Source organism: Pleurodeles waltl, chromosome 11 (assembly GCF_031143425.1).
Source record: "Pleurodeles waltl isolate 20211129_DDA chromosome 11, aPleWal1.hap1.20221129, whole genome shotgun sequence".
NCBI classification, from domain to species: Eukaryota; Metazoa; Chordata; class Amphibia; order Caudata; family Salamandridae; genus Pleurodeles; species Pleurodeles waltl.
Window position 1 is genome coordinate 612992292 of NC_090450.1, and position 22774 is coordinate 613015065.

Below are 22774 nucleotides of genomic sequence, written 5' to 3' on the forward strand. Positions count from 1 at the left end.
TTGAGCAGCCACACGTTTTTATTTACAAATTAATCACTGCCCATAACTGTAGAAAAGATGCAGAATCGAACCCAGTGACTTCTGGTAATTGGGGCAGATACCACCTGGAGGGGCCACTTACAAGTTAAATGGTGCCGGACACAATGGAACACTGAGCTAGAATGACCATTTCTGCATGACGTTTCCATCCCCCGACTCCATGTCAATACAAGATTTCAGGCCCAGACTCACATGTAGGGTTTAGGTCACAGAACTACCAGATCATTTTTTTAAATGTTGTGTTTCAATTATTCTGGGCTCATTTTTGCACACAAAATCCTCTTTCTTTCAGCAGGGGGCATTTATGGGTGTAAACAGAAGTGGAGCTGTTTGGTACACAGGAGCACCGAGACAGATCAGAATAGGGTGAGGTGACATACAAAAATGGTAGACTTCTAGTGTCCTAGCACATCCTAGTCTTTGCGGCTGATTTGAGGATGTTGCTTAGCAATGCAGGAGGGCTGAAAGATTTGAATGTGGCTAGTTTGGGTGTGTTTTGTCAATCTGGGAAGTGGGTATTTGAACCTTTCTTTTACATCTCATTGAATATTTCATTGTATCTGCCCATCACTTATGAAGGGAAGTCTTGTGCTTGGTAAGCTTCCTTAGAATTAGTCAGGGTACCTGTAGGCAGCTACTGTGCACTCCTTGTGTCAGGCTGCCAGAGCCTTATTTTGTAGGAGCACCAGCATTGTGCTGACATATGCCACATCCCTATCTCTGGCTGAACACTGAACTACATGCTCAAAGAAAATAGCTTTTCTCCTCTGAATTCCTGACCCCCAACTTAAAGAGCAAATGACAAACTGTGCCTCACTACACAGATTTACAGCGTTTAAGCTTAGATCAGTCTGAGATAAAGGCATCTGTGTTCTTTTTTGCACTGGCCTCGTCACTCTTTTTTCACTCTTCGTACACAGGTTCAGAGGCCAATTACAAGTTTGTAGAGACTCAGACTTCAGGTGAAGAAAACCGTAAGGTTATTATTATAACTGTAGACCGCTCCGTTGTCGCAGCCACCGCCTTTCAACCGTCCTCTTGACTCGTAATGTCTCGAGCGTGCTATAGAACGCGAGACGCTAGTCACGAGGACGCGGCATAATACTACAAAGTTGTCCACAAGAGATACCACAATATAAGATAAAAAGTTTACAGAGTAAAGACTTGTCCTCTGTAAGTGTTCCTCACTTCCTGACAGTAGATGGAATTTGAAAGCAGAATCTATCCTGAAATTTGGAAAAACATACCGGATGGGCCTCGTGCCTTCTGGACCCTAAAGTTTTTCCCCATTCCGGGCCTGAAAAGCCTGAATTAACTTAATAGTGACTTGAAATGGGAATTCTAGACCCTTTTTTCACAAGCCCCTTTATCAGGTAAGGAGGAATCAGACAGGTGTCTACTTGAACAGTACCATGTTTCCTGAGCGACACCTTTGCCCATCACTCATTCTCAATATGGCACACAGTCAAGCTCACAAACACACACCCATACAGTCACAATCAGGGACACAGCCAACACAATCAAAATATTATGAGTCAAAAAAGCGCCAGATACCACAGTAAAAATAAAAGTGTAACTTACCTTAGCCTGCAGCATGTACTCGGTGTTTTCCAGCCCCTGGCTCAAGACTCCTCTGAGCACAAAGTGACGTCCTACAGCCAACTCCTTTATCCAATCCAGAGACTGCTCTCATTCTGTTAACTATGTTAAGCAGCAATAGTGAAGCATCTGGATTGGATGAAGCAGGCTACCTCATTGCTCAAAAAGGCACTGAAGGTCTGTGCCTGCTCTCCAACCCAGCTGTGTGAGACAGCGAGGTTGAGCGTTTTGAATTGCATATGTCAGTTTTGCCAAAGCAAGAATGCCGGCATGTGCACTTCAAACTGAAGTGGCCACTTCTCACTGCTGCAGATCATTGGCGGCTGTGACGCATTGGCCCCACCCTGTCCTCACACTCCATTCGGTATATAGTAAAATAAAATGGCAATAAAATTGTTTTATTGCTTTTTTTTTTTTTCCAACTTTCTGTGCAGCAGTGTGGGGTGCAATGCTCCTCCACTCCTAGGGAGGAACCGCCACTGCCTGTAGCCTTCGGTAATGCCTGTTTGAGTCAGATAGTTCAGCAGCATAATATCGTACCGAATAACCATGTGCAGATCCTCCAGAGGCAGTGGTGCCTTATGCTGCTGGCAGGTCCTTCGGCCTAAAAGACCATGATGTGTCAATATTTATGTCTTAAACACATAATGTGACTGTGCACTGTTATGTCTAAATTACATGTTTGTGTCACTCCCCTTCCAATATGTCTGAGCATCCCTAATCTGGTCTAAACTGGCTCACCGCTCGCAATACTGTTCTGTCCACAGCGATTCATGTGCAAGATCCAAATATAATGTAGGCAAACATAGATTTTATGAAAAAGGAAACACTATGGCTCTAATTATGAGCGAAAAAGTAGTGAGGACATTTTACTGTGCATGTGATTTTACCATTTCTGTGTGGTAAATTTGCCCTGGTAGCTCGCACTTATGAGTAAGACCCCATAGAATGGAAAAGTACCATGTGTGGCTCGTGTAATAAAACCTCTACTCCATGCATTTTACCACTTTCATTTACCACCTACTCTGATCAGGTGCTTAATGTATGTGGAAGAGTGGGGTAGTGGGGTGAGGGAAAGTAGTGAGGAATTATGGGAACAAAGGAGAAGTTTTTTTTCTAGCAATGGGAAGCATTGACCGCATCCTTCCCTCTTTAAGAAAAACTTAGAGGCAAGACACTTGGTTGCTACTACAGCCAAAGTTTTATGGGATTTTTCCAGCTGGAAAAATTGGCTAAGGTTTTCCCACACAAGGTAAATCTGAGTGTGGAAAACCGTAACCACTACTGTTCAGGGGAAGCGAAAATAAGGCATGCAAGAATAAGTTAATTTCATTCCACCTGAGTTGCATTCATGGCAAATGTGTGGGGAATGTACAGAGTACAAGAAATTTATGAAGATTTACAGAGACATTTTCCAGGAGAGTTACAATATGAGAGGGGCAGTTTGAAAGTTAACGGAGAAAAAGGTTGTGGAGATGTTGATAATATGTAGGTCAGTGGAAAAATTGTATGTTACAAAATGGGCAGTGGCAATTGTCAAAGGTGTGGAAGGGCATAAAGCAGGGCCTTGCAGCCCTTTGCGACCTATGTTGGCGGCAGGCGTGTAGTTTGGTCAGTACGATTAGTGGGGTGTGAGTTTTTACTTTTCCGACAATCAGACTGGCATATAATGCTTAAATATATTATACAACACGTATAGTGCAGGAGAGGAGAGGTTGAAAGGGAGATGAATGCAGATCTGTAGGAGCACTGAGAGAGAAAACACAATATTTGGTGAAATATCCAATGTTTTTGAGGACTTTCAAAGCAGAGGATGAGTGTGTGTGTGTGTGTGTGTGCTTGTTTTTGTCTGTGTATATGCAAACATTCCTCCTGAAATCCCACTGACATCTCACAATACCCGACTGAATACACCTATACCCAAATATTTATCAGAAAATATATTTATTAGAGGAGTGTAACACCCCAAACACCCTCCACTGAAGCTGCGTCCCTGTATGCGGAGGGCCCCGCACCTTCCAGTGTGCACCATACAACCTAAGCTCTATGCACTTCTCTGAGGGACGGGACTCTCAGGAGACTCTCACAACATTCTGCAGAGGAGCCCCATTAATTTTATACTACACCACTGAGGGTGTGAATGCTCGTAATTCTACTGGCATGATTTTTTAATGATGGCGGTTATCCTAATTTGTAAATGCATTTCTAATCTGAAGCTGGGTTAGGTGGCACCAGCCATCTCTATTTTTCGAGCGGAAGTTAAAATTGGTCTTATTGAGTGATTTGTTGACACTCTGTACCATGTTCTTAGGCCTTAAAAAAAGGGGTATGGGCAAATTATTTCTAATTTATATAGATAGTTGACATTAAATAGGATTTTTACATCAAATATGACTTTCCAATGAAGTGTCTCGACCACAATGGTAAAGTTAAACTGTGGAATCACTGAATCTGTAACATTTGTTGTTAGGGAAGGAAGAACTGTGGGCAAACCAACTATTTCAACAGATGTTTTTCATTACTTCTTGAAAACACAAACCAAGTTTATTACAAGCTGACAGAGTAGACAATGTGGTTCTCCAAATTGGAAACATTTTGAAACAGACTGCTTGAATCTATTGGCAACGGCAATACCCTCAGAAAAAGAAGGTTGATGGCAAAAATAGCTTTTTGGAATGATTTTCAGGAAATGTCGTCCGCAATGCATTTTTTTGCTCTTGTTTTGTCCTAAGCTAATTTAGTTCGTCTTCAGCTCCTTTATCAAATTAGCGGAGGAATGTGCAGCATTGATGTAAAGCTATTCATGAATTCCTCCTGGCAGAAAATAAAATGTTATAAGCATGCCGAAACAATGACATTTTAATGTTGAAACTCAAGACAATAAAAAAATGAATGGGACATAGCACAAGCCTGCTCATAAGCACACCCAGAACTTGAAATGACATGCTGCCACACATGAGGTTCTCACTTCCAAAATAGCATAATGGACATACCTTCAAGGAGCATCGCATCGGTCACAAACAAGAACATCTGGATCCTCATGTTCTCCAATCCTCCTTTCATGGCAACCAATCCAGAATTGTGTCCTACTCATAATTTGTATGGTGTTTCAATGCTTCCCATGGAGAATGATGCTATCCAAGCTTCAATGTATATAAGACATTTATGGGCTTGGGAAGTCTTGGGCTCCTTCTCCATTTGTATGATGTCTGATGCCTATTTTTTACCATGGTACTAACTCTCGTCTGGTCTATCTCGAATGTGTTGCCATCTTTCTGAGATGTGGGCTTCACAACTAGATTTGAAACTCAAGGTTAGATATGAGAACGTGGCATTATTTCTTGTATTTCTTCAATTTTTTGAAGTCTAAGAACTGATACATTACTGACAATTTTGGTCGCTCTACTATAAAGGTAACCAGCAACAAATCTATTTGTGAATATGCAAATGTCTATTTTTGCTGCATGCTCATTCTATACCTAACATAGCACACAAGGCGACAACCAGAGTGAATAACATGAGGAGTGTGTGCTGTGAGAGTTTACAATCGCCCATTGGTCTCCCAACTCTTTCTAGTAAGAAGTGCATTTGTGTTTCTGATCGCACTAGTCCGCTGCCCACTGCAGTTAGCATGACACTTCCTCTGAAAGCATGAGGCTTTTCACGAATGGGTTGGTGGTGCTACCTTCAGCATTATGATAAAAAGTTATGCCAATGGCTGGCAAACTCCTTCTGTTTTGAGGCGCTAGGCTGCTAATGAGACGTCATGCAATGAAGAAAACCACAACATGAATCAATCTTTGTGGAAATAGGGGTACAGTAGCAATAGACCTTGGTGATGCAAGCCACAACATCTTCAACAAGCAACAATAGCTTTTGCAGCTTTTTTGCAGTAGAACCCTAAAATCAAGTCACTTGACCTGGAGGTGCAGCGTGGAAACTACAATACTTAAAAGTTTATTGAGTTTTGTGTGAGTTGTCTGTCAAGGCTGGAGCTCAGTTTCAGCAAAACAGAAATACTCTTTTTTTATTCGTTTTTTTTAACTCCGTTACGAGCATTCTGCAATGCAACCTTTAGAAGAGACTTTAAATCAGTCAACATACTCAGCAATCACACTCTTGCTTATCAGCTTAATTAAAACCTGTATCTGTATCATATATAAGACGCACTGCCTTTGCCTAAGCCTTTGCACATCTTGAAATGGTTGTTCCAGGTGCAGACCAGGTCAGTACTCCTTGTTAGTGATAATACCATGCCTCTGGGGCAGCCGTGAACCCGTGCCTACCTTAGAGCCACCCTTCCCAAGCTAATGAGGGAATGACCTCTTAGAATAGAACTGCGCTCTATGGGGCATATTTATACCCTGTTTGCGCTACATTTGAGTCATTTTTTTAGAAAATTTGGCACAAACTTAACTCCATATTTATATTTTGACGTTAGACCCATCTGGCGTCAAAATATAGGAGTTAACGTCATTTTGTGGATGCGTGAACCCACCTAGCATCAATGAGCTGCAAGGTAGATGTTCCTGTCCAAAAAATGACTCTAAGCCCTTAGCGCCATATTCATCCTCCCATGCAAAAATGGTGCCTGCTTAGCGCCATTATTTAACACCTGGGTCAGACCAGGCGTTAGGGGACCGGTGAACCCATTTCCATGGTCAAACACCATGGAAAGGGCCCACAGGTGCCCCCCCCCACACCAGAGAAGCACCAGAGGATGGGGGACCACATCCCAGGTAAGTAGGGTAGGTATTGGTAAGCATTTCTGTTATTTATTTTAAAGTGGACACTGGTCCCCTGTGCTGGCCAGTGGGTTGGTGGGCACAGGGTGCAATGGCCATGCCCAGGGGACACTTGCCCCCTGTGCTAGCCATTGAGGTGGTGGGCATGACTCCTGTCTTTCCTAAAACAGGAGTCATGTTTTTGGTGGTTGTGCACCAGGAAATGGCGCAAGTCTGGATAGAGGCATTTTTTTTGTCTCTAATCAGGATAGCGTCAATTTCTGACACAAACCCCCTCCTTCCCTACTGCCACCCCCACTGACTAGCGTCTTCTTCTAAGTCGCTAGCCCAAGTTTAGCGCTGGTGTGCACCATTCAATAAATACCGCGCCCGGCTGGCGTTATTAAATGACGCAAGCCAGCACTAAACGTTTTGCCACAAAACTGCGTTAGCTCAGTTTTACTGCAGAAAGTATAAATATGGGCCCAAGTGTGTTATTAAGATCTGTATTACAGAATGAGTCATGCACGAGGCTGCAACCCATCCTGCAATACTAAAGTGCCCTGGAGTGCAGAAAGCAGGTACACATGTCCTTTACGCCTGCAGCATATTTTATGTAATATGGGCTCTGGTCTCCTATCCCACTCAAGAAGTACTGTAGTCTACGCTTTTTTCGCAGTGTAACTATTTCACTCCAAGTCATTACATTACCTGATTTCAGTTGTATTAGTCTAATTATTTAAATGGAAGGAAAACAAGATTACAACACACAAGCTAACATACAAAAGTCCAGGTCTGGAAACAGTGTGCGTAGTGCCCTGAAGGGAGATGGACACCCTACTTTTCACCCTGCCTTGGGGATTTGCTTAGTTCTTTAGATTTCTCTATTCCAAAATTCATGTGTAAATCCTTGCAAAATCTAAGGTGATGAAAATTAACTGCTTTTCTTTTATGTGGATTTAAATAATGTTAGGTGCAATTTCAGAGTTATATGTTATTCTCTGTTTGCTAGCATTTAGCACCAGTTCACTAATCCTGCTTTGTATGTTTGTATTCTTTATATGTAAAGTCTAGGTACTTGAAGTAGTTTGGGGAAGTGAATTCTATCCACTAATCGGTGTGCTCCCTACTCAACATTAGCACAGACCCTTGGTGTTAGAGCTGCATAACAGTTCCATGGGACACTGCTGACTTTGGTATTTTGAAATTCAGCTAAGAAGCTTTAAGTATACATATGCTGGATACAGAGCATGTGAAAAAAGCTAATCATGGTGTGAACATTTTGTATATATTGGCAAACATACTAAGTAAAACCATCAAGTAATCTTTTTCTTATGTTTTAAAATAAATGTAGAAGCATTACTTGTGAGAAACATTCTCACAAGAAGACAATATATGTTCTCCTTTACAACATCAAACACTTAGCAACCTTCTACACTCCTTAATAGCCTCCTAAAGGGAATCATTTAAGGGAGAAGGCTTTAGGGTAGCAATTACTACTCCGAGGGGCATATTTAGAGCGGTTTGTGTCACCAGCACATCACTTTTCGTGACACACCAGCAGCGCAGGCTGCAGACCTATAGCTAAAAGGCCACGCAAAGCCACGCAAAGCCACTTAGTGTTACTTTTCATAGCATTTGTTGTTAAGGAAGGAAGAACAGTGAGTAGCCTTACTCTGCATCAAAGAGGCGTTCTATGGGCGCTGCATGGGTGTTCCTACACAACACCTATGGATTTGTACACCTTCCAAGATCTACAAGGATTTGTAAATGTGGGAATGCGTCAAAAACCTATGTCTCCCCAGGGGAGGCACAACAAAGAGAAAAAAGGCCATATTTACAAGCAGTTTGCGCCACTTTTTTTGATGCACCAGCGGTACAGGCTGCAGACCCATATCTATCAGGCCATGCCAAGCCACTTTGCGTGGTGTTTGATGACCTTGTAATTATGTAGTAGGGCAACGCAGCGCAAGTCGCAGTGTTGCCTTACTCTGTGTCAAAGAGGCGCTCCATGGGTGTTGTGGTGGGTGTTCACATGCAACACACATGGATTTTGATGCAATCCCAGATTTACAAGGATTTGTAAACCTGGGAATGCAGGTACAATAAGGAGCAATACCTTTATTTCTCCTTGTTTTTCCTTTTTCTTTGTGTGCTGCATTCTGCATTTTGCAGTACACATAGGAGGAAAACACTTCCATTGATTGTTTTTGTGCAGGAAGATGTCCTTTCCTGCACAAAAACAATCATTACTACATTGTGCAAGGGTGCCTGCGTTGGCGCAAGGCAGCCAATTGTGGGCCAGTGCAGTGGAAGAGGACAGGAATGTGCCATATCTTATAGATACGGTGCATTCCTGCCCTTTTCTTTTGACGCAGGGTAGCACAGCAAAGTGATTTGCTGTGCTGACCTCCGTCAAAAAGGAGTAAAAAATCCCACTAGGGTATTGCAGCATTTATACTTTGCTGTGTAACCACAGCAGTTTAACAAATTTGCCAACTATTTTTATAGGTAAGCCTTTGTGGATGGCTACTTTTAGCCATAATTTCTTATATTATTGACTACAAAATATAGACATACTGTGGCCCTGAGTTTTCAATGTGTTATCTTTACCCTTAGACTGACCCCGATGGTGCAAGTTAAAATTCATATGAGGTCCTTATCCTTTTTCCGATGTGGAACAAAATGGAGTTTAATGGCACTTCCGATGCTACTTTTGAATTTACTGAAATTGCACCACTGGTCCCTTTGTTTACTCATTATGCCATAGATATTAATCTCCTCCATGTTCTGTTAGTGTTTTTGTTTAACTTGAGTTAGAAAAAAATGTGGTGTCCTCCTTAGCGGGTTGCCTGAGTTTCCCTTATGTCATTTTGGGGAAGAAATATCAGGATGGGTTCTCAGGTAACTATGGGGGTCATTCTGACCCTGGCGGCCGGTGACCGCCAGGGTCACCGACCACGGGAGCACCGCCAACAGGCTGGCGGTGCTCCCGAGGGCATTCTGACCGCGGCGGTTCAGCCGCGGTCAGAAAGGGTAAACCGGCGGTCTCCCGCCGGTTTACCGCTGCCCCAATGAATCCTCCATGGCGGCGGAGCACGCTCCGCCGCCATGGGGATTCAGACACCCCCTACCGCCATCCTGTTCATGGCGGGAAACCCGCCATGAACAGGATGGCGGTAGGGGGTGCCGCGGGGCCCCTGGGGGCCCCTGCAATGCCCATGCCAATGGCATGGGCACTGCAGGGGCCCCCGTAAGAGGGCCCCGCAAAGTATTTCAGTGTCTGCTTTGCAGACACTGAAATACGCGACGGGTGCAACTGCACCCGTCGCACCCCTGCAACTACGCCGGCTCAATTCTGAGCCGGCGTCCTCGTTGCAGGGGCATTTCTGCTGGGCCGGCGGGCGCTCTTTTGGAGAGCGCCCGCCGGCCCAGTGGAAATGTCTGAATGGCTGCCGCGGTCTTTTGACCGCGGTGCGGTCATTCGGCGGCGGAACCTTGGCGGACGGCCTCCGCCGTCCGCCAAGGTCTGAATCAGGCCCTATGTGTTTCCAGAAAACATCAGTACCTCTCATGGTAGAGCTGAGGCAAAGTGTTGTGAATAATAATTTTGTGCACTTCTGCAACATTTTGGGAATAAAATTGCACAACATTTACATTAAGGTGCTTAAACAGCTTAGGGTTGCAATCTGGCTTTACATGGTGGTTCTTGTCAAACAACTTGATTTTTAATATATGACTGCCCGCTGTGCAGCTGCGTCCCTCTGTATGTTCTGATCATCAATTAGTTTATAGGGGAAAGGTAATTTATTCAGTGAAATGTGAAAGGAAAGGAAATAACTGTTACATAACACAAAATAATTAGAACTCTGCTTTCTTTTTGATTTGAGGTAAACAAAGTGAAGAAGATACATGAGCAATCTTAAATTGTTTGTTGTTTCCACCCATGCTAATCTAAACAAGACCGCTTGCCTACATCAATGATTACTGCTTTGCATGCCTGATGGTTTACCACTGTTAAATGTGGTAAATGGAAATGGAAGCAGAGGTACAACATTATCCCCTCATGAGGTCCTCCTTGTCCCAGTCCGAACAATTGAGGCTTGTCCTCCACCCAAAGCTTTTCGTCCCTTTGCTCTTTCTATCCAGTCTCGGTCTTGCGTGGCAAGATGTGGTTACCATGGTTACGCTTCATACCGGGTGCAAGGGTGCTGCAGTAGCGCGTCTACGTGCTTCTGTGTCTGCTGTTGCCTGCTTGTCTGAAAGCCGTTATGGCTCAACATGTTGTGGGACATCTCCGTTCCAGGTTTATGTGCTGGAGGACGCTGGGGCATCCTGCATTTTCTGGAGTTGGCTTGCATTCATTGGTTAGGGTAGCCATAGGTGCTGCTCTGCTGGACATAGTCCTGCCTGCTGTGCATCTGTGATTGGTTGGGATGCTGCTGTTCTGAATGTCTGTTGAGGAAGCTAATTCCAGTCTGATCTGGTTAAGGGGGTTTTGTCCCTTTTTGGGAAGCAGTTGGGATTTCCTACTCCGCAGTTGGCTGGGGTGGAGTTTTTGTCTCAGTACCCTGCTTCTCCTTCTGCCCATTTGCCCTTCCTTGTGGTTATTCACGGTCTGCTGCTTGTGAGATGGTGTGACATTGTCATGGAGGCTATTCCTCATTTTCTTCAATGTCCTCTTCCGCTTTGGCTTCTGAGAATGCTGTCCTCTGTGTTACGGCAGATGGGACTGTGGTGTCTGCTTTGTGGTGGGATTCTGCTCCATCTGATTATGGGTTCTGCGCTAATGCTTACACTGTGTTTGCCTCTCAGGTTCTTCAGGCAGTCTTACTTGCTTTGTTTAATTGTCACCGGGCTCCTGGAGTTACTTCGGTCTTGTTGGCCAGTATGGAACTTTTGTCTCAAGTTCTTGTCTTATGCTGCGTTTGTCTATCTTTCGGCCTCCACTGCTGTGGCTGGCGCTTCCATTGCGGGCCAGCCCTCCTCGTGGTTGAAGTTCTGGTGGTTGGATTCAGGCCAGGGTTCACTCATTTTGATGCTGCCTTTTTGGGGACAGGCGTTGTTTGGTCCAGACCTCATTGCCTTGATAAAGGGGGCTGCTGAGGAGGTGATGCTTCTGAGTCCTTTTCAGCAAGGGGTGTATAAGACGCATGAGTTTTTCGGTCATAGTGCCTTTCAGTCCATGGTTTGTCGGCCTTTTTCGTTGCCAGGCCTGTGGTTGGGGGGGGGCACCGTTCTATATTGTTGCTCGTCCCTCTTCCTCTGGCGCCTTTTCTGTCCAGCAGCAGTTATGTCTATCTGGCGGTGGGGTGTCGCCTCACAGTCTTTCTTCCTCATTGGAGCCTTGTGTTGTCTGGTGCCTCAGTTCTTTCCGTATTGGCTCATGGTTTTTGGTTTCAGTTCGATGTTCTCGTTCCACCTCCAGGCTTCCTGCTTCTCCACTGGTTCCCATGAGATGGCGCAGTCTCCAGGTGGGCATCGAATTGATGTTTTTGAACCAGTCACTTGTTCCATTCCAGAAGTGCAGTGGGGTTCTACTCAACCCTGTTTTTTGGTCCCAGATCCTGACGGTTCCTTTCAGCCCATCATGAACCTCCGGTCTCTGTGCAGATTTCTGCTTATCGGACATTACAGGTTGGTGTCCCTTCAATAGGTCATTCCTTTTCTCATGTGAGGTATATCTTGGCCACTCTGGGTCTCCTGGGCGCTTGCTTCCACGTCTGGAATATGGTGTGTGTCAGCCGTTCCTGTGGTTTGCAGTCTTTGACCCGCACTTCCACTTTCACCCTCCCTGTGGTGGTTGTTCATCAGCGATCCTCTGGATACTCTGCTGGGTGCTGCTTTTCTCCCTGAAGTTCTTTCTCTTCGGTTTGCAGTATCAGTCTTGTTGGCTCGTACGCACTGTTCTGCATGGTGCTGGTTGTATGGGCAGGCCTGTTGGCAACCTCCACTGCTGTGGTCGTCTGGGCACGGTTTCATTTGCAGCCTGTTGTGGGTCACATCCTCTCCCACTGGGTTCCCTGCTAAAGGGACTGTGGTGTTATGATTCCTCTTTTGACTCATGTGTCACGCGCTCTGTCATGGTGGTTGGTCGGGGTCTATCTGTTGGAGGGTATGCTTTTCCAACTTCCTCCCCCGATCCTCTGCGTCCCACTCCTCTCTCCTCCCTCATTCCCTCACTTTTGCACCTTGTCTAGCTCTGCTTGGTAACATACAGGACGAGGCAGGGGGGAGGAGTTGTTTAAAAAAAATAGAAGAAAGACTTCAGTTTTACTACTGTCAGGTGGAGGACAAGCCCTAATTGTTAGGTCTGGGACGAGGAGGACACCTAATCGGGGTAATGAAGATTACTGGTAAGTAACGGCACATTCCCATGCATAAACTGGAAGGCTTAGAAAAGTTAAAGTGATTCCATGGCAGGTGAAATTATTTATTGAAGACTGTGTTATCTTTCCCTCAACCCTCAAACTCTCTAAAACCAAGCTTTGGAAAGATAATAAGACACCACAAGTCAGTTTGGGCCTATCCACAATTGGTATTGGAACCTTTTCACTGGCCTCCTCAATACTTCTCCTTGAACAACAGAAGCTCCACAAATTCAAAGAAACAATATCACTTCAATCAGAAAAAAATACACATGCTGATTGTTAATCATGTTGTATTGATCCAGTTACAGACCCTGTACCACAAACGTTCTGGAAGCTATAGTGCTTACTCGTACTGCCTTCCACTTGGAGACCCACAACATATCCCATCTGGCCTCCGTCCACCGGGAAAGGATGACTCCACATTATTTGACACTGTGAAAAATCTAATCAGTGTTTTAGCCAAGGGACAAGCTTGTGCATTCATCCTATTGGATCGCTTATTGCCTTTGATAAAATTTATCTTAATGTGCTAATCGACCACATTGGTTCATTAGAGAAAAATACTGTATGGAACTATCCTAGTTATCCTCTTTCTGATGCAAAACCACAATCTCCCTCAGATGACAACCTCTTCATGATGTGTTTGCCATTCTCATCTAGTAAGAAATGACCAGGAAATTAGAAGGTTTACTCACCAAATTCACTGGCACAAAGGTGCTCGATGATAGCTTCTGATTTCATTTCATTGTCACACGGAGGGCACACAGCTGTTCCTGGGAACAAAGGAATAGATAAGTCAGTAAAAAAGGTCAAGGTCAGGCCAAAAGTGCTAAGGATGAGAAAGTTAACTGGTATCTAGAAAACAGTTCTGAATGTTGACTTGACCGCTCACAAACAGTTTCTATCAATTTATGAAGTTCGAACAGTAATATAAAACTTTGCAAATTACATGTTAAGATTTTAGGTAAGTTTTACCACATAAGAAAGCAAATCTCTTGACTGCATATAACAGAGAATCTGTCATGCATGCACCTATCAAAGGGATTACCATTGCACTTGCACATTAACACTGAAAGACAGTCCTACAGTAAATAGGTCTTATCCTTATGCTGGTTGACAGTTGATTTACATATCATTACAGAAGGCATAATTAGTATTAATAATGATGTGATTGGAGGCAACTGAAACCTTTAATGGTGATTATGTAGCTCTCTCCACAAACCTAATTCTGGGGGAGTATGTAATATAGCATTATAGCCCACTACTGAGGGCTATTCTTATCATTAAAGGACCTCCGTCTGAGTTGTAGGCCAGAGGACTATTCTCATCATTAAAGGACTTCTGCATGAGTTGTATGCCAGAGGCTAAGGTTGATCATGCAATGTAACAAGCACATGTAAGTTACAACGTTTTGCTAATTCTCAATCATTTCCATAGATATCGGATCTAAGCATGTTTTAATGACATACTTTGGCATATGTAATTCAAAACAGCTTGTTTTCTGTGCAGTCAAAGATGGTAGATGTTGTGTGAGGCCGAAAGGGTAGACAATTTGTTTGAGATACCCGCAAACTCAAGCTTACTCCACAGGTGACTTGCTTGTACAGTCATGACCTGCCACAATCTAATGGAATGTAATGGAACTATAAGATTTTTATGATATTTTTTTTAAGATTCTGTGTACCCCGACATTTACCAACCGTTGCAGAAGGAGAGGAACCACCAGCGGACTCTGGCAGAGACCTTGTCAGTTCTTATTAATTATCCCAAGAAAGGACACCTTTGAGTATGAGGAGGTGCAACACAAGTCCACTTGATAGATTTTTTTCTTTCAGCTATGATAACCTCATTTACCTCATGACTGGTAACCACTCAGCTTTAAGGCACTTTGAGTCCTTCATAGTTTCAGCCAAACACAGTGCAGTGAAATATCTTCCATCTGAATGAAATATATTTTGACACCTTTGTTTTTTGTGATTTTGGCTCATAAAGAAGAATGTTTCCACTGTGTGTCCCATGTGCGCCTAAAGCCACTCAGTTCCTTGGTAAAATGACTGCACAAGCTTACACAACAAGCACTAGGCTCAGACAAATCTTAAAGTAGGACATGGTAATGATTGGCAGTACAGGGCAAATTCAGTTTGATAGCTGTCTGAGAGTTTTTGCACAACCAAAGATTTGCCCAAGTCTTTCACAGCCTGTAGCCAACCATGGTCTGGATGTAGCGGTGTACATCAATGGTAATACTTAATACAAAGAAAGGACAAAAATTATTCTGTTTGAAAGAGCATACATGAACAAGATCGCTCTACTATATTATCTCCTTAATCCATCAAGAGTACTTTAGCAGTTCTCGTTCTATTTATTAACATTAAATAGATATCAAATCATTCTATATTTCCCTAGATCATAAGTACCCAGGAGACCGAACTGTTTTGGACTTTTTCAATAGTATACCAATCTGTGGAACCTTTAACATACTACTATTTTCAGGGGCTTAGAAACCCCTTACTTTAGTAGATTATGGAGGTGTGGGTGCTGCTGGGGAGTGTGCACAGCATAACACTTTAATCACTTGTTTATTATCCCTTGAATGACTTTGATCGTACTGGTCTCTAAACCTAAGATCATGAAAACCACTGCAAGAGAATAGCATGGTAGAGCTGTTGAGTGGGGTAACATGTGTAAAAAGAAGGCACAAAATGAAAGATGAGAAGGAGTGATGGATCAAAAAAGGTGGATTCATGAATTATTAAACTAAACTAATATTCAACCATTTATACACATCTGAGCATAGGATTACATATAAGTATACTATAGTAAGTGGAGGAAGTGCTTTGGCATCGATATTGATTTTACCACAGTTTTCAGAGCACATGCATTTCATACTGCACAAGGAAAACATATTAGACAGTTCAAAGTTATCACATTTCAGAAGATACATGTTAGCTAACCGCTTAACAAACTATACAAGTTTGGACAAAATAATAAATTTTTCCAAAATATGTCTGTTTTGCCTTTAAGTTTTCTTTTTAAAACTTTGTGATTTCCTCTTGCTAAAATCTCTTCTTTTTTCAAAAATATGCAAAGTTGCTAAGCATCAATATTTACAACTTCGCATAGCTCTATGTCAAGTTGTGTTCCTGTGTGTTTGCTACTTTATGCTTTTTGTTCTCCATGAGTGTGTTAAAATGCTTTCCTGTAGACAGCTGTGTCTCTATTAGAGCATTCTGTGTGCATAGGTGCCTGTAAGTGGGTTGGTCTACGGGTCTATGGAAGCTTGAAAACATGCTATGTCTGCTTGTGTTCATGGCTCTGAGCATATGTCCTCTTATGTTGTACAAAAGTAAAAGCAATTTCTTTGTCACTTCTTGAGTAAACTTAGTTTCTAATTTTATCTGTTATATATCGGCTTAGTGACTGAGCTATATCATTAAACCTAGATTTGTGTTTTCGAATCTGACTAATGGCTTGTCTTTAAGTAGCAATTTCAGAAAAATTCAATCTGCAGTATTCTACTTTCGGCTTCCAAAAAGCTTAAGGTTTCAGTTTGTTTTTCTTCCCATAACCGTAAAACAGTAAATCACGTTTACTTCAAAATTTGGCCTGGACATTCAGTCCGAAGCCACTTAACATCCATGCTTCATTTCCCCAAAAAATAGATGTACCTTTTTTTTTAGAAAATCCTGTTTTAATTTGTAGCTTTGAAATAGAAACATGTATTCAGTTTTATAATATGTGCTACTGTTTCTGTTCAGCTATTGAAAATGGGATGATGTTTCAAATTTGGAAAATAAACATGCGGTTTCGAATTGATGTACGCATTTTCGGAACCCTGTGCCTTATCATTTAAGGAAAAGCATTCAGTAGTATAGTCAAAGATCCACCTAGAACCATACGGATTTGAGTTACTCCTCTAGGATTCCCATAATCCTTATTTTGAGGTCTGGTGCTGCCCAAAACATTTTGATTTTTTTCTAAAGTTATATGCATAATATGAGGTCTGGTGCTGCCCAAAACATTTTGATTTTTTTCTAAAGTTAAATGCATAATATACTTACAATGACTTTTTGGTCTGGTATTTTATCATTCACATTTTTCTTACCCCTACTATAGCCTACAATATGGGGCAGTATCACAGCCCACTTAATCCACTGGCTGACGTCACTGTGAATGACAGCATTATGCTCTTTCACATGGAGCTCATCCACACACAAGTACTTCTAAGTGCCAGGGACTACTCTGGCAATATGTGTTTTTGAGGCCACAAATATGTTTGCTATTAGCAAGTTTGTAAATTGTTTTATATTAATGAGGGTCTGCAGCTTTCCCACAAATATAGGTTTGTAAAAAGCATAACAAAACAAGCATTGACTAAGCCAAAAGACTGGTGTTCAACACCAGACTTATTGCCTTTGCTAACGCTTGTTTATCATTGGAAATATCCACAGCTGAGACACCTGTGGTTTCATGGGCCTTGCTTTAAAAAAGAATTGTGAATACTACAGACACTAATTCAAAATTAAATCAGCCATGAATTGCAAATATCACAATCTACAGAAGTGGAAGATTTGTACAGCTGAAATTGCATCATTAACGACAATCCCAGGAAACTATGCTGAATAAAAATGCTTAAATGTAATGAAATAAAGCACTGTGCCCTGATTGCCTACATTATTACAAATCTTTATTTTCCCACTGACTAAACTGATTCCAGGCTTTGGCCTTGCTTTAATTTCGTAGGTAAATTGGTGTCTCCCTAGTTGATGAATCTGCAACAGATATAAACCTCCATGCTTGTCTGGTTTCAGTTGCTCGGTGGATGTGCAGGATTTCCCTAAGTTTAAATGGAGAAGCACCGTGCTTCTCACTTTTGGCCCCATGTCTATTATGCATACATCTCAATGCTGGCCTGTAGAACTGGGAACTCCTTGTACCCCTGCGCACGCTGCAAAGCAATTGGACTTTTTCATTGACAATGAACTTACCTGGGAGAGAAAAAATCAATGCAGTTTCTGCCTCATGCTTTTTACTAATGCATAATTCGCAAAGTATTACCTCTGCTGCTGGTACATTCCTGCAGGGTAGCTGTCCAGGAAGTGCTTAATTTGTAAAATAGTAAGTGCCAGGGCCATTCTCATTAATCAACTGAAGCTTACACCGCCAACTGCCTCTGGCAAAGCTGACAATGGCACTACCAACATAACCACTAACCATCACACTCCTAGAAGTGTGATGATTTAGAATATTCCTGGCCACGCAAACCTATCAGGAAGGTGTGAATGGCAGGTACCACTCTTTTTTACTTTATTAAATATTGTTGTGCTCGTCTCAAAATTAGACTGACCCTCCCACCATGTAGTGGACTGTCATTAGTTGGGGTGTTGAGAATTACATGGCAGTGCCGAGCACCGGAAACCACAGGCTCAAAATAAGCACTGTGTCCAAGTGACCATTTGTTCTCATCTGGATTACTGCAATGCACTCTATTTGGATCTTACAACGGGTCCAGAACTGGGTGGTTAGAGTCTTCTTTGATTTGTCACAGAGCATCTTGGTTGCACAGCCCCATACAGCCCTACACAGACTTCCAATGACTAACGGTGTGATGTTCCAAGACATATGTATTGCTCACAGAGAGATGTTTTATAAGCAAGGCGCTTATGTATTGCACTTCAAATGTAACAGATTTGCTTCTACTTTAGAAAGAGATGTGCTATCCAACAATTAAGGTTTTAAATCAGTTCTATGGATTGCACTAGCCTAATGTGATATTAGGCGAAGCTGTCAACATTTGCAAATAGTATAATGATGAAAAGCTACCTCAGACTACTAATCAGTTCTACCATCGTCTCCATATTAAAGATCACCAACCTCGTGGTAGGTTTGTGCATTAATGTTATCTTTCTGGCCTAGATTTAGTATTAAAGGTGGGAAGGAATTGTGTTTTTCATACCACAGGTATTCGCACTTTAAAGTTTCTCCAAGGATTTGGAAAGACTTGTTGAAACTAATTTAGGTCATTCCCCTATCATCTTATGTAGAAAACCGTTTACATTAGCCCATAGATTTTTCCCGTGACAGATTGCTATCAAAGGAAAGTCTCCAGCAGATAAGCATTGTATTGTTAAAATATAAAAAACTGGCAGCCAGGAATATATATCAGAAATTATATCTTTTTGTGATGTAATTTTTATTTACTTTTTTTCAACACCTTTTTTAATCATGAAGTAAATCTAATGTGTCAGTTGCATAATCCACTTGCAGACATCTTGATAAATATAAATTATAATGAGTGGTAAATTAGCATGCATATTTACTGGCATGCATATCTCTTAAGAGAACGTGTGTACCTCTTTAAAGTTTATTAAAGACCCTTCAGTTAACATCACTCCCTTTCACGGAATTACTTTGCACTCAGTACTGCCACTTATTGCACACAAAAAGAATTGAAGACTTAAAAACGTTTATAAACACATGTTGGGACATAGTGACGAAAAGTACACTTCAAGGTATGAAGTCAAGATTAAAAGGTTTAAACTACTGAACCTCCAAATGTGGACACACTAGGAAAGGTGTAGGAAACCAAACTGACATACAAGGAGGTTTAAATCGAACCATCAAATGGTGAACATACATTTGCAAGCTTTCTGCAGCTTCATCATTCAATGAGGCACTTGTCTTAAAATGTCTTTGATTGTGATCTCTTATTTATAAATTACTTTTTGCTATGCTGCACTAATCTCAAAATCATAAGCCAATTTTAAATCCAAACATTTGCAAATAGGCGCAATTTTTGTTCGCTCATCAGATGTACTTTAAATAATATTTTTTTTCCTGAATTTGGGTTGGTAAGTAATCATGAGCGTGTTTTCCGTTTTTTTTTTAACAGAAAAAGCTAGAAGCAATATTTTGATAATCATTTTCTGAAATGTGAGTGTGCACTTTCAATGCAGCAGTCTCTGAGTCATCTCAGATTCTTAATATTTTCTTGCTAAAGGACTGGTGAATATTTGGCTATATTCACGTCTTTGCTATGTCACTTTCAAATAAAAAGGCCGAAAATAAAAATGAAACTAGGAGGTGCTATTCCGTTAAAATGTGCATTGTAAATTGCTTCTGGATTTAAAGGTGCGTCAATGAGGATTTTTAACCCACAAACTTTGTGCATTCCTTGATAAAACTCCAAAAATACATAAAGGTTGCTAAGATCTATGTGAGTTCAGCTTTTGAGTGAAAATTGGCATTTCCTCAAGTATTTTTTCATGCGTGCTTTATGCCTCAATTATGTACAAAACTATTCATGAGGGAATTGTAAGCAAACAATACATGCAAATTACCTGCTTGACATAGATTGAGTACTCACAAGAAAAAATGAAAAGGGGTGTGCTCGCATTCAAAATGCTTGTGAGTTGCCACTATAGCACGTTCCCAGAGTAATTGTACAATGAAAGCTAAGCAGGGTATGCACTCGCAGACAAAATACTAGTGTCTTAACAACGACAACTAACGCTCACACAGACAATACCCACAGCCAAAGTGACAAACTGCGATGCCAGCAATAAGCTCTAAACAGCACTTACGAAATAACAATTTAACCTACTCCTACCTTAGCTATACTTAACCTCATAAAGTAAAAAGCACTCCAGGCAAATAGCTCTACTGAGAATACCAATGCATGAGAGAATAGTCACAATGCTTAAGTATTACCATAAGTGGAGTGGAATAAACATTGTCATACATTTCACTGACTACAAAAAGTCCTCTTAGCAGAGTTGATCATTGCAACAGTGTGGTATTTATTATTGCATGTAGATCTTGAAATACAGTCTGGAGTTCAAACTCATCACCACACAGTATCACTACACAGAAATGGTGTAAAAATCAGAAATATTTTGATAGGGACGCATTGTGGCACACTACACCTAGATGTAATAGGATCTTATTTGTAAGCACCAATTACTACCATTCTGGTGGCAGTGGCGCCTCTAACACAGATTGTGGGTGAAATTGCAATTACATCAAGTACTTATGTATTTACCACCAGAGATAATTTGACTAATGGCTATAATGTAGCAGTAATGCTGTATTTTCATAATTTCTGATGTGTGGAGATTTACCACCAGTGGTAATTGCTTAACACCTCCAGCAGTACTCACTTACAACGTTCATTTCTACTTCCCAAGATGTGTTCTGTGACAAGCTTTTATATCCGGTACCGTACTGCATTAACCCAACCAGCAGTTCAAATACTCTGGCCTATCAGACAGTCGCTCCATGTTTGTTTCAGACTTGCACTGAGAGTTCCAAGTCCAGCTTATGACAAAATATGTAAGGACAATTAACAGCGTCAAAACACTCCCTCCCCCATTAAGCATGTAATTTGTCAAGAATGCTGTTGCCCCCACTGCCATAATTCAGAACTAACTAATAAGTTATGTCAGTTCCAAGATGGATTCTACTGACAGGCCTCATTAATTGTTTTACAAACCAAACCTGTAACCGTGTCACAGACATTTAAAGTCGAATTAAAAAGTGCTCACGTTAATTGTTAGAGTTAATAGAATACATTATGTCTTGACTGGTTTTATAGCACAGCCCAGGTTTTTACTCTGTCTGCTCATTAATGCAGAATTCCTCTGTTGTGCAGGCCTTTGATGGGAATTTCGCAATGTGTGTTAGGAAGGGGGTGCGGGAGGGATAAAGTATTGGAAACAGTATGCTTGGCTCATAGGGGCACAACAGTAACTATTCATTTCCTGGCGGCCTGCAAGAGTTTATTGTGCTACACATGGCTGTAGAAGAGGGAATAAATCATTTTACCTGCAGCCAGGAATGCAGAAGGCAAGATAAATCGTCGGGTTGATAGGCTCAGAATTTGTTCGCCTCCCTTGGCCTAGTATTTTTTTTAGATGGACCATTTACATCGTAGAATAAGTTATCCGCCTCGGAAAGAGATCTCTAAAAATGCAGTGTCTTGACTAGAAGTTAAAGTTTTAACAAAAAATGTATCGGTCCCTGTTTGTGACACTTCACTTAAAATGACCGGTTGACATTAGCTAAAGGTGAGATTATGAATGAAGGTGCAAGATTCATAAGCAATGCTTGATATTTAAGGTGTAGGCTGCAAAAGTATGTAAGAGATCTGTATACATCACAATAGACAATACCGCGTTTACCGATAATTAACTGCGGCTAAACATTCTACAGCAGTTAGCTATAGCACTGGCCCACAAAGTTGTCAAGTAAATACATGTCACATGTGGCACATTGAGTCACTTCTATATTTTTACTTAATAGCACTTTGGATGTTGACCTTTTAGGCTGATGTTAATGTTGACATTTAAACTATGAATCCCAAATACAAAGTGTTCTTGCCCAGAATGTTAAGACTATCTGAAAGTGCCACACATGAAATGGGGCCACTTGCTAACTATGATGCCATGTAAAGTGTATGGCATTCCATTAACTGGTACGATAGGTAAGTGTATTTATCACCAAAAGCAGAAATCCAGGTGTAGCCTTTAAGTTGCATGTTTGAGTCGACTAGTGATGACTTGGATTCTAATCTTTCTGAATTCAATACAAGAGGCACTGATGAGTTGCATAACAAGCCATCTATTGTATAAGTATGTGGTTCAGTTTAACATTTACTTAATATAAGTTAACAAAATAAGTATTAACTTTTTAAAAAGAGAGATTCACTCAAGTGTTCTAAAATGTCACAACACTGAACATTGGTAGGAAAGACAATTTTTTATGACATCCAGTTTTTCTTTTGGAAAAGTACAATTCCCATACACACTATGGAGATAGCAAGGAATGTCTTCTAGAGTCGGGTGGAGCAGATGGAGTTCCATTGTAAATCTGCGGGACTCTCATCCCACCAAACTTGCAACTCTCCAGTTCTATTGAGAGTTAGGCAAAATGCTGTGTTTTTGACAGAGGAACCTCAGCTTGCTCCATCATTGGAAGACTCTGACATCATGGCTCATCTTCCACATGGTCATCAAGTCATAGTGACAATTTCCACGCGTTATC

General features: G+C 41.6%; 1 protein-coding gene across 1 annotated transcript in view; it reads right to left on the minus strand.

Annotated features, from left to right (window-relative positions):
* Positions 1 to 22774, minus strand: part of SFRP1 (secreted frizzled related protein 1) — a 158529-nt gene that overhangs the window by 114069 nt on the left and 21686 nt on the right. The window contains exon 2 of the mRNA XM_069214118.1: positions 13429 to 13506. Within this exon, the coding sequence (XP_069070219.1) occupies positions 13429 to 13506 (78 nt within the window). The remainder of the gene's footprint in view (positions 1 to 13428; positions 13507 to 22774) is intronic.